The 12,187-nt window shown below is 31.7% G+C and overlaps 2 protein-coding genes and 1 long non-coding RNA gene across 4 annotated transcripts; 2 read left to right on the forward strand and 1 right to left on the reverse strand.

The window, feature by feature from the left end:
- The first annotated feature begins 672 nt into the window (after positions 1-672).
- Positions 673-1,546, forward strand: snRNP-U1-C (small ribonucleoprotein particle U1 subunit C). The gene has a single exon (XM_033468544.2). The coding sequence runs from the start codon at positions 842-844 to the stop codon at positions 1,352-1,354; it is 513 nt and encodes a 170-aa protein (XP_033324435.1). The 5' UTR covers positions 673-841; the 3' UTR covers positions 1,355-1,546.
- A 119-nt stretch (positions 1,547-1,665) lies between these two features.
- Positions 1,666-8,893, reverse strand: LOC117219401 (uncharacterized). Its single transcript, XM_076519372.1, has 5 exons — positions 7,963-8,893; positions 6,156-7,889; positions 5,379-5,587; positions 4,874-5,002; positions 1,666-4,792 (listed from the first exon to the last, which is right to left on the reverse strand). The coding sequence occupies exons 1-5, from the start codon at positions 7,982-7,984 to the stop codon at positions 2,429-2,431; spliced, it is 4,458 nt and encodes a 1,485-aa protein (XP_076375487.1). The 5' UTR covers positions 7,985-8,893; the 3' UTR covers positions 1,666-2,428.
- Positions 8,894-9,192: 299 nt separating this feature from the next.
- Positions 9,193-10,979, forward strand: LOC117219402 (uncharacterized). Of its 2 annotated transcripts, XR_004490012.2 has the most exons (3): positions 9,193-9,460; positions 9,535-10,708; positions 10,783-10,979. It is a non-coding gene; the product is annotated as an uncharacterized LOC117219402 (long non-coding RNA). The 2 variants fall into 2 exon arrangements; XR_013032838.1 differs by having other exon boundaries at positions 9,535-10,979.
- The last annotated feature ends 1,208 nt before the right edge of the window (positions 10,980-12,187 follow it).

Below are 12,187 nucleotides of genomic sequence, written 5' to 3' on the forward strand. Positions count from 1 at the left end.
ATCAGCCATTGAAAGCCTGAATTCTTTGAAGAATGGACAATTATAGAAATATTAAAAATCTTATACATTTTCGTAACATAGTCCATTTTTTTTATAAATAAAGCAAAAATATAATTTTTTATTTGAAGGTAATACAATAGACTGAAAAAATCCCGTATTATTGCGGGGCCAACAGTCAAGAAATATATCAGAGCTCTCAGATGCCTGGCCGTTTTACGACTTTCTTCTAGGAAAGTAGGAGTCCAATAGCAAACCATTGGAATCGCCTAATCCCATTTGTGAAGTCTCCTCTCCGCCACTTGGAGCATATTCCGAGCAGAATCCCTGACACCATTGGACACACTGGCTTTGAATGGAAATTCCAAGAACGGTTAGGTGTCTGAGAACCCTGAGATATAGTAATGGATCCTACTACTGTACATCACCAGGCCGCAGCTTGATCCGTTAGTGAGAGCCAGTATAGAAATTTTCTCTGCTCGGATTGGCTGACAATTCATTGCTGAAACAAGATCCACTGCAGATTGGATGCGCAATAAAATGGTGGGAATGTGCGCGTTAGCTTAGGGAGTAAGAAAAGCGTGCAGGAATAGGTTCTATTACTGTAGATTCGAAATCCCGCATGGGGCCGGCGATCAATGTGTTAAGTACTCTATGTAACTCTATGACTCTATGGTAACAGATTTGAATACCTGAATACATTGTATATGGCAGAGATGCACGCGTACCCGATTTGGGGTTATATGTCGTTATACAAACTCTATAAATGAAAATAGCTTTCTAACGATCGTAAGAGTTATTAGAAGAAGTTTAAAGTATCATTATTAGTGGTATCCAGCAAACAATGCCAAAATATTATTGTGATTATTGTGATACCTACTTAACACACGATTCGCCAAGTGTACGAAAGACGCACTGTCAGGGTCGTAAACATAAAGATAATGTCAAGTATTTCTATCAAAAATGGATGGAAGAACAAGCACAACATTTGATTGATGCAACGACTGCAGCCTTCAAAGCTGGAAAAATTGCATCTAATCCATTTGCAGCGAATAAAGGAGCAGCAATACCACCACCTTCAAGTCTTGGACCTAGACCTGGGGTACCGCCTCAGGGACCACCAGGCATGATGCCACCTCCTGGGATGCATCCTGGTGGACCAATGGGTCCAGGAGGTCCAATGATGATGGGACCACATGGACCTATACCTCCAATGATGGGCATGAGACCACCTATGATGGGTCCTATGGGACCAATGGGACCAATGATGGGTCCTATGGGACCTATGGGTCCAATGAGACCACCTATGAATGGACCACCACCACCTATGGGAGGACCGCCACCGATGAAGAAATAATGAAAATATATATTATTTTAAATCATATTAACTTTAATTTAAGTCACTTCTCAATCACACATGTGTTTAATATAGTAAAAGTATGTACATACGGTTGTAAAAGATGAAGCATACATTTTGTGAATGTTAGGATACATAGTAAAAGTTAAAATCTTTTAAGGACTGAATAAATGGAAACATATTTAACTATAATTTGTACATGTCTTTTGTATTAAATTTAATACCTCAGTGTTACTAAAAGATTTTTATTAATAGTAGCATAGTACACAAATATTATATTTTAAAGGATAATATATAAAGACTATATGATCTAATTTTAAACAATCTTTTTATTTCCTTTATTAACTAAAGTAGGCAAAGATATTTAAAGAATGCTAGAACATCATACTACATGAAGGTGTTTTTCAATTTATGCTGATGTTAATAAAAGTCAATAATGTATTTATTACAATAGAAATTTAAAAAAAATGAATATTATCTTGATACTCGTGCAATATTGGTATACACATAGTGTATATCACTGCATTTTAGTAAGGTCAAGTAGTTTCCAAGCAAACCTACCTTTTACTTAATATATATACATAAAGTTTCGTTAATTTCACTTTTCCCTTAGAGATGCAGTACGTACAGAGTGGTCCGTTTATTTCTTATACCTAACGTCATCAGTATTTCTTATTTTCTAAAGAACATCAACTCGGTCACTCTGCAGTGATGGGATAAAATACGATCATATTCTTGTATTTCGTAAAGAATAATTCAGTATATTATAGAGGACGAATTGAAACAATCAAATCACTTGAAATTGAAAATATTCAAGTTCCTGTCAAATAAAAAATTATAAACGTTTTCTCACCTTCACAATTGCAGATACTATTTACTTAGATGCACGATAAGTATTACACATAAAGATATCTACTTTACGTAATTCGTTTATATTTTCATAAATGTTCCGTCCTTTATAACTTACTTTTTTATATAATTTTTTGAATAATCTATACGTCCAATAACATCTTTTTCTTACCTTTATACATAGTCTTAGCGGAGAAAATTAAAATGAATTCTTTAAAAAAAAATTCATTTTAAATAATTACAAAAGGAACTCACATATTGCTGATGGTCTGTTTCTAAATTGATTAGTCTCTGTAGAACATCTATCTGTTCTTGTTTAATATTTTTATCACTTATTCTTTTTTTTATCTCTTCTACAGCGTCATTCATGTATGGTAAATTGAATTTTAGCGCTTCATTTATTACCTTTTGAGCTCTATCTTCTATAGATATATTAATATTTGTCTCTTCTTTTTTTGTAATTTCTGTATTACTTTCAGATTTCTCCCTTTTTTTCTTTTTCTTTTTTGAAGTTGAGTCGAACACAACAGTACCTTTTTTTGAACTAGATGCTTGTGGTATATTATTATTTTTTGCGGATTCTATGTTTTTTTCAGAATTATTGTCAGATTGCTGTAATATTATATGTGATTTTGTAGGTTTCTTTGAAGATGTAACAGTTAAATTTAACTCATGACCCTGCTTTATCGTATTTTCTAGTTGTACATGTTCTATGGGGCGAATCCAATTGATTTTTTCTGCAAAACGTACAGTACCTTTTTTTGAACTAGATGCTTGCGGTATATTATTATTTTTTGCGGATTCTATGTTTTTTTCAGAATTATTGCCAGATTGCTGTAATATTATATGTGATTTTGTAGATTTCTTTAAAGATGTAACAGTTACATTTGTCTCATGACCCTGCTTTATCGTATTTTCTAGTTGTACATGTTCTGTGGGGCGAATCCAATTGGTTCTTTCTACAGGACATACACTAAACGTATCATTACATTGAACATTAGTTTCAGAAGATACCCAAATGGGTCTTTTCTTACTTTGTTCTTGGATATCATTTTTAATGGTTGTGAAAACAGGAGATTTTTTGCTTTTTTCCTGAACAACATTTTCAGTAGTTGTGCAAATAGGTATTTCTCTACATTGTTCTTGAATACGACCTTTAGTGGATGTACAAGTTGGTACGTTTATGATTTGTATCTCAGTAACATTTTCAGTATCAATCGAAGTAGGTATTTTTTTGTTTTGTTCTTGAATAACATTTTCAGTATACGCGCAACTAGTTATTTTATTGTTTCGTTCTTGAGAAACCTTTTCACTGGACGTACAATTCGGAATTTTCTTATTTGGTTCTTGACTAATATTTTCAGTAGATGGACAACTAATTATTTTCTCGCTTTGTTCTTGAGAAACATTCTGTGTGGATGTACAAGTGAGTATTTCTTCGTTTTGTTCAGGAATAAAGTTTGATGAAGTTGCAGTTTCTTTTTTTCGTTTTCCTGTACTTCTTTCGAAAAGTATAAACTTTTCATACGGAGTCTTATCGCTTTTCTTCTTTTTCTTGGGTTTCTCTTTACGTTCGCCCTCCGTATTGAGTTTGTGATATTGTTTGAATAAGTCATCTACCTCTTTATTCGTTAATATACGCGGTAAAAAACTTTCGTTATACAAATACATACTTCGGCAATACACGTTATCAGTCAAACACCTTTTCTTGTTGTTGTTTGAACATTTGTGCAATCGTTTAGTAATTTGTCGAAGCATCTCCGGCCAATTACTTACTAGTCTGTTATAAAGATTTAGTAATTTACCTCGTAAACGACGTACTCTGTCAGAAATAGTATGTAATATAGAAGGATCACAAGCTCCACTCATTGACGATTGTAATGATTGTATCTGTTTGCATAGAGCATAAGGGTCAGCAGAAACCTGTTCCATTTCTTCCCATTTTGCAGTAAACATATTGTATAGCTTTTTCGCATCATATGGAAGATTTATATACAACTTTAACGACTGTTTGTCCCTTTTATCTAATTTCATCCAAAATTCGAAAATTTTATATATGTACAATGGAACACCACTTAATGCTCGTATTCTCGCGAATGTTTGGTTCTGAGTACGATATATTATTAGTTCAAATGAAACTTTCTCTAACAATTCACTCAAAAAAGTTGGTTCAAAACCGTCCAAAAAATTATTCGTTTTAAAAATGTTACCATCTAACAGTTTACAAATTTCTTGACCATCTTTTCTCGTTGGTTCAAAAGTTCCATACTTGTATAAAATGGAACAATTTTGAAGGTCATCTTTTCTTTCCACAATTTTTGTAGTTACAGTTTTCCGTTCCTTTTTTCTGTTTGTACTTTTTTTTAATGGTATGACATCTTCGCTTGTAGTGTTTTTTTGTTTTTTACATAATGGTACATCCGTGTAGTTCGTTACAAATGCTGGTGTCGGAAAGTGTTGAGACCACCGGTAGTCGTGGCATGTAGAGGAATCATGTCCACGTTGAGTACAATTACAACAGAAAAGCAGATCTGGAGGTTTCATAACTTCAGATAAATTTTCTGGAATGCGTATTTCAGAATTCTGTGTCTGAAATAATAAAAATTAATGAAAAATTCCATAGTTTTTCTGTACACAAGATTTACATTATTAAATAAAAAAGAAACTGACTGTCTGATGGAATCTTCTCCAATGGTCAGGACATTCTGTTGACTCGTGTCCTATGGCTCTACACATGTCACAATATAAAGTGCAACAAAACTCACAAGTTTTTCTAAATGTCCCTTGCGATTTACCACACTGTAAAGGAATAGCATATGATTATAAGATTATAATATACAGTAACACCTTACTGCTGCACGTTTTTCGGATCGCAAATCGTGTAGCAGAGAATTCTTTTGCTCTGATTGGTGGACGATTCCCTGCTGAGACAGTGCTACCCTCATAGTCAAAGACTACCATACTTGCAATCTCACTTCGCACATTCGTACGGCTTGCGTCCCAGCAGAGACACGCAGCACAGAATTCGCTTTGTAAATAAACTGCGAATAATGAAATCTATATTGACTTGAATTCTTGACTACATCACCTTGCTTAATGAACAATGAAAGAGACAGGAAAACGTGCACCATGTAAAGCACTACTGTAATATATTCCATATGAAACATATTCGAACCGTAAGGCACATTTTCTTAGGACATTTTCTTTCTGTATGCCCTTGAGTACCACACATATGACAGCGAGGAGGTTTCCTAGGTTCTGTACAATTGTATGTTTGATGACCTTCTTTATTACAGTTATTACACTTTACATTCCAAAAGCGTTTCCCCTTTCCAAAATTTGGCATCATGTCGTCATCTAAAACAGCCCACAGTCTTGGATCCTCTGCAATTCATTCAAAGTATGAATTATTCAAGTTTAAAGAACCTACACTTAAGACAGTTATTTTATTATTTATCTTTTTGTAGTCTTATGAAAACATTTTACTTAAAATCCAATACTTAATCTTAAACATCTGTCTAGTAATTTTGTTAATAATATTTGTGAAAGACTACATATAAATGTTCAAAAGATCAAAATAATATATTTTTTCATTAAAAAAATAAAATTTTTATAAAAATTAATAGCTTATCCAGCCACATAATTTAGAAGAAATTATATTAATATTTACAATGTTTTCATGGAAAACGGCTATGATATGTAACATTATGTGTAGTATGCAATGAAAGGACAATTTTTATATTTATACTGTATACATACTACAAATAATTAGTTATAGTTAGCTAAAGATTGTATCTATTAGGTCAGTAGCTAAAAAGGTAAGTATGATAAATTGTTGAAATTTATAAAGCATTCTCAATTAACAAAATGATATTTTTGCAGAAATTCATAGAAATGAGATCAAATATGAGATATATAATAAAAAATAATGTAAGTATTCTTGGAAACGTACTTGACATTTTACTTTGTATTTCTTCAACATTGAAATTTTCTTGACCTCGTGATTCGTTGTAGAAGGCTTTAATTTTGTCAGACATTGGACGGAAGAAATATTCTTCCCAAACTGTTTCATTATTACCCTTGTCTTGTTCATTAATACATGCTGGAGAAGATGAATCTTTGCTAGACAAGTATTTTTTCTGTTTTGTACTAACAGAATCTTCATCATCATTTATTCTTTGCCTTTTTCTACTTGAACTTGGCTGATTAGGAATTTCAAAATTTGTTACATCTTCCATCGAAGTAACTGATTGGTTCTTATCTCTTTCAAACACAATACTTCTATTACTAGTAGCTTCCAATGATACATCACATTCGGGTATATTATCTTTTTCGCTACTAGACAATGATTTTCTAGCATCATCAAGATTTCTGCTACATATTGTACTTATTGAAATAGATTTATCTTTTCCAGAATCATCTTTGTTTTTACTACGACACTCTTTTGATTTGTTTTGAACGTTCTTACTCATTTCCCTTATTTCCTTTATACTAGATGCACCCTTTCGAACTTCTGAGCAATTTAAAATTATATCTTCTGTTATGTCGTTTCTTAATCTATCATTTGAAGAATTTTTCTTTTTTAATCTAGTATGTGATACTTTTTTATTATTTTCAATCAATGAGCATTCGTCTGTATCATTGTTATTACTAAATGTCTCTGAATCATCAGAATCTTGTAAATTTATAACAGGTGGTTTAGGTTTAGGTGGAATAGGTACTTCTAGAATAGATCCTTCAGAATCAGTTTCTGTATCTGATGTTAATAAAATTACCTGCTCTTCGGAATAGTCATTTACTTTTCGTCGTTTCTTACTTCTTGTACATACATTATATTTAGAATTTGATTCTTCATCACTTATTGGATTTGTGCATGTGTACAACTGTTGATTCTCCCCAAGTTTTATCTTACCCTCCTCTTCTTGTTGTTTTAAATTCATTTCATTTTCTTTGTCCAATTTTTGTAATTGTTTTTGTAAATTGACATATTTTTCTTGGTATAATTTATTAATAAACAATTTGGAAAATTCATACCTTTTAAGAATGTTACCATGATCGTCCTTTAATTTTACCGTGTTCACTTCTTGGATTTCTTCAATTCCACTGTCAACATTACTGTTTATAGATTTTGAATGAGATTGGGATTTAGATTCATTTATTTCAAAATTCGAATTTGTAGATTTTAATTCTATTTCACTTTCTTCTTCTGCTTTAGGTTTGATGCCAACATCTCTACTTATATTAGAAGAATTCAAATTATTAGTAATTTCTGTATTTTGACTTGTTGATCCTTCATCTTGTGAAGTAGCAACATTTTCTTGAGAATGTTGCAATGCACAAGATACGTTTAAATAATTTTGACTTCTTTCAACCGATGTTCCAATTTGGTTCTCAAGGCATATAGACTTAATATTAGATTTAGTATCTTCATCAAATAATGCAGAGCCACTTGTTACATAATTATCTGTATCATTGTTTTTGACCTCTTCTTTTTGAGGATTGACACCACTAGTATTCACTCTGTTAAGAAGTTCTTTATTGTCAGAACTAAGAGATTTAAATTCAATGTCTGGCTTTTCATCCACAATATCTATGTCATTTGATACATAATAAATTTTAGAATATAAATGAGATTGTAAATCATGATTAGCTTCTTCATCGTCGGTATTTTCAGCTTTATAGTAATCTGTAACAATAAAATTAATTCATTAGGATTACCATTATATAAAACCTAAAAAGATTGTATGTAGTGTTCTCACCCCGAAATGTTTCATCTTCCATATCTATTAGATTATTTAATGCCTTATATTATTTTATATTGTAAAAACAATGCATAAGAAATGAACAATATCTTTATTATGGTCTTTAGAACGGGATCATATATTCTTAAAGGCCACATGCAGCCACATGTGCTTGCATGGTATCTGTAAAGTTTATATGCAAGTGTAGACCTACACGTTCTTTATTCCACAATTATACTAGTATCATTAAGATAGCACAGCGTATTCTCAGATGTATTAGCAACCTATAGGTTTTGAAAAGATCAGAAGATTTCAGTCATGACTCAGTCAGTGTAAGATGTAACGATGTAAGGAAAACATTACATATGTATGTACATATGTACACTACATACTCAAAAACACATCAAAATAAAATACATATATATGTACATAGATGCTTTTTGTTACAATCTAATTTTTTGGTCGCTGTAAAAATATGTACAATACACTAGCTCCAACTCCAACCAATTCCTATACTATGTACATTGTACATTTTTCTTTCTCCCCAAATAAATGCATCCATCCCTTTCATCTTATTGTGCATCCAATCCGCAGTGAATCCTGTCTCAGCATTTAATTGTCAACCAATCGGAATAAAGCAATTTCTGTCCCCATCTTCGACTACTTAGCAAGCCGCGGCCAGAGTGGTACAGCAGGAGTTGGTTGAAGCAGTGTAGTACATACATATGTTATTTGAAAGATTTTCGAAGGATACATTTTTCGGAAAATTGCTGTAGGTATAACAAAATGTTAATATTTACATATTATGATACATTGTACAATTTATATGTACAGTATATAATATGTATCTAATATGCAGGGTATCCCACAAATGTCTCGCAATCCGGAAATGGGGAATTCCTTAGCGAAAATGCAATCCGCAGCTTTGTTTACGAGTTATTAACGAAAAACAGTGACCAATGAGAGGCCGAGCCAATGAGCGGAACTGGACTTTGTACACTCATTGGTTGGGACGCTTCGTGCCAGCTGAGTTCGCATCTTATTAGTCAGTGTTTTTCGTTAATAACTCGTAAACAAAGCCGCGAATTGCATTTTCGCTAAGGAAAAAATTACTTCAGATGACCTCAGAAACCCTCCATTTCCAGATTGTAAGACATTTTTGGGACACCCTGTATACTGTACATGGATTGGACATTGGGTTCAAAATAATATGCTACTTTCATCTCTATGTAATTCTACATAGTTTTGTTTACGCTGGGCGCTGGGCACCATCTTAAATTATTTGATTTCAAACTATTTCCGTTGAGCGGTGTTGTAGTTTGGTATTTGATCTGATGGTATGAAATGTTTTTTAGAAATAAAAAATACAAAAGCAGGCGATTTGGTTTTGTAAACGTGAAACTGTCTCGATCTATTCGCGCTGCTAAATATGAAAGTCGGCGTAAAACTGGAAATACCAAAACTTACAATGAAAACAGAAATATATCAAACTGTTAAATTAATGCAACACTGGAAGGTTTGCGAAATATTTGGTAACTTTTAATATATTCTGATTTATGTCATTGTTGTTTATTAAAATTTTAATTTTAGAAACAACACCTCCAGCAATTGAAAATCGTTTGCAAGACTAACAAAATGAAAAGTAGAACGTGATAGAAAGAAAAAATTGGAAAATGTTAAAAAGAAATGTCCTTTCGTAGTTAGGATGGTATTTCATAAAATATATTCTTCAATTACAACGGATGAACGTCTTGTTTCAACCACTATCAGCAAAAAAGTATGTAAATCAAATATACCAATGATACCTTTGGTTCAAAAGAAGAAAATTACAAGAGCCACAGAAAAGAGATTAATGTATAAGGCACAGTCAAATAAAATGATCAAAGATTCAATAAAAATTGATCAGTCTATGAAAAATAAGCATCCTAAGATTCCAAAGGAACAGGGAGCAATTCTTTGCTTCTGTAAATTATAAATATAAGCCACCAGAAGGGCCATGTAAAATGTCTTTGTTTGGTTGGGTTACAAATAGTACAAATGGCGTATTGAATGAATCTTTATTGTTCTTTTCAAAAGAGATTCTAAAAAAAATGGCAATACAAACTTTTCTGTAGAACCAATAAGTATCACAACATTAAATATATCTTATATTATTGAGGAAAAGCAAGAAGATACCATAGATGAAGTTTCTAGTGAATCATTTATATTAAAATTATCTTCTGATAATGAAGAAGTGTTTAATTTAGTTAATAGACACAATACTAGAAGTAAAAAGAATAGTGATAATAGCAACAATGTTACCAAGAAAGTTAAAGAAACTAATAAAAAATTGATTGATTTTAAGAAAAATTGGAACAACTGAACATTTTGATAATATAAGAGTGTTAAGAAATAGAAGTATTATTTCAGAAAATACATCAACACAGAAAAGAAGGTACTCTAGAAAACTATCTATAAATATGCACGAATCAGAAAACAAAGAAAATAAAACTTCTAAGTAGTGGAGATAATACGCTTATTAATTCAGAAATAGATTTATATGATGCTATTCGTGGTATGAGCTTAGATGAAAAAAGTGGAAGATGGAAATCTAACTGAAGAAGCATTAAATTAAAACAACACGCTTTTGGTAAGTTCGAATTATTTAAACAAGTGGATTTTATTACAGTAAAAGACTACTCTGGTTGTGTAGAGAGACCAACACTTCCTATGTCCCTTCATGTGAGATGGAGTAGAATGCAATCTACTGGGAAGAAGAAAAAAGGTATCGTAACTCAAGAACCATTTGAGTCAATGGGAAAACGTAACAATGTATTAACAATAACTCACTTATTGCAGTTCCTGAACAGATACATCGATTAAAGAGCAAAAAAGCATAATTACTGATCAAACTGTGAGTTCTAATCTCCTTATATCATAGAAGCAATGTTATGCACAGATATTGAAAGTTGTAATGAGCGATATGTATTAAGAGTATGAAAAGATGAGAATAAAGTATAGAACAGTATGATAAATAAAGGAGAAATACAGAAAAATATGTATCATTTCTTTTGTTGTAGATATTCTTCTTAAATAACAGTGACATAAATCAGAATACATTAAATATTATCAAATATGTCACAAACCTTCTTCCAGCGTTACATTAGTACTGTTTGTTATATTTCTGTTTTCTTTATAAGTTTTAATTCTCTTCTTTGCTCTTTATCAGAGCGAATAGATTCATTTTACAGACTGCTCATTTTTTATTGAACTTTTGATTATTTTGTTTAACAGTGCCTCATATTACTTTAATCTCTTTTCAGTGGCTTTTGTAATTTTCTTCTGTTGAACCAAAGGCATCGTTGGAATATTTTATTTACATACCTACTTACTGACAGTGGTTGAAGCAAGATGTTTATGTTTTATAACAGGAGCTGCAAAAATGTTTGCTTTTGTAGTCGAAAATTCGACATTTTTTTTTATTAAATAATACTTTCAAAGTGAATGAAAAAATTTTTAATTTTATCAAGTACAATTTCTAAATATGTATATATGTACTACTCTAGGGCTCGGGATTAACTGTACATCACAGAGACAGAGCATTTTCGGAGACTGCTTTGAAATGTGCTACAGAATGGCATCATTCAATTCCATTTGTGAGATCTCTCCTGCAGCATATTTCAGAGCAGTCTCCGAAAATGCTATGTCTCTATCATGAGCAGTTAATTTCGAGCCCTGTACTACACCATAGTATGTATAGAACTGCAGTAAGTACACAAGTACTTACATACTGTATTACAGTCAGATAAAGAGGAATCGTCAGCACCGACAAAAGAACAATGTAAATCAACATAGAGGGTATACAGTTAATAAACTATACTAAGTATGGTACCATACTAAGCTACCATACTAAACTGTACTAAGCATATGTACCACATTCCGCGTAATTAAATTTTTATCGATTATATTGCTTTTGTCATCATGATAAGTATTGAATTATTTATTTTATTTATAGATTTTAGTATTATCATCTATATAGATTAAGGAGATTCTTGAAGAACATTTTTTTTGAAAATTTTGTTGTGGTTCCTTTAAAATAGTTGAAGCTAATACTTTTAACTTTTTTCAAAAGTCATTTGATTCAATAAGTAATACAACGTAAAAGACGTGGTCTGTCTAAATGTACAAATTTTGTCTGACATCCTGTTTTGTATAATCAATAATTTAAAAGATATGTGAAAAAAATCAATTTTATGAACATATA

This window comes from Megalopta genalis, chromosome 2 (assembly GCF_051020955.1).
Source record: "Megalopta genalis isolate 19385.01 chromosome 2, iyMegGena1_principal, whole genome shotgun sequence".
In the NCBI taxonomy this organism is placed as follows: Eukaryota; Metazoa; Arthropoda; class Insecta; order Hymenoptera; family Halictidae; genus Megalopta; species Megalopta genalis.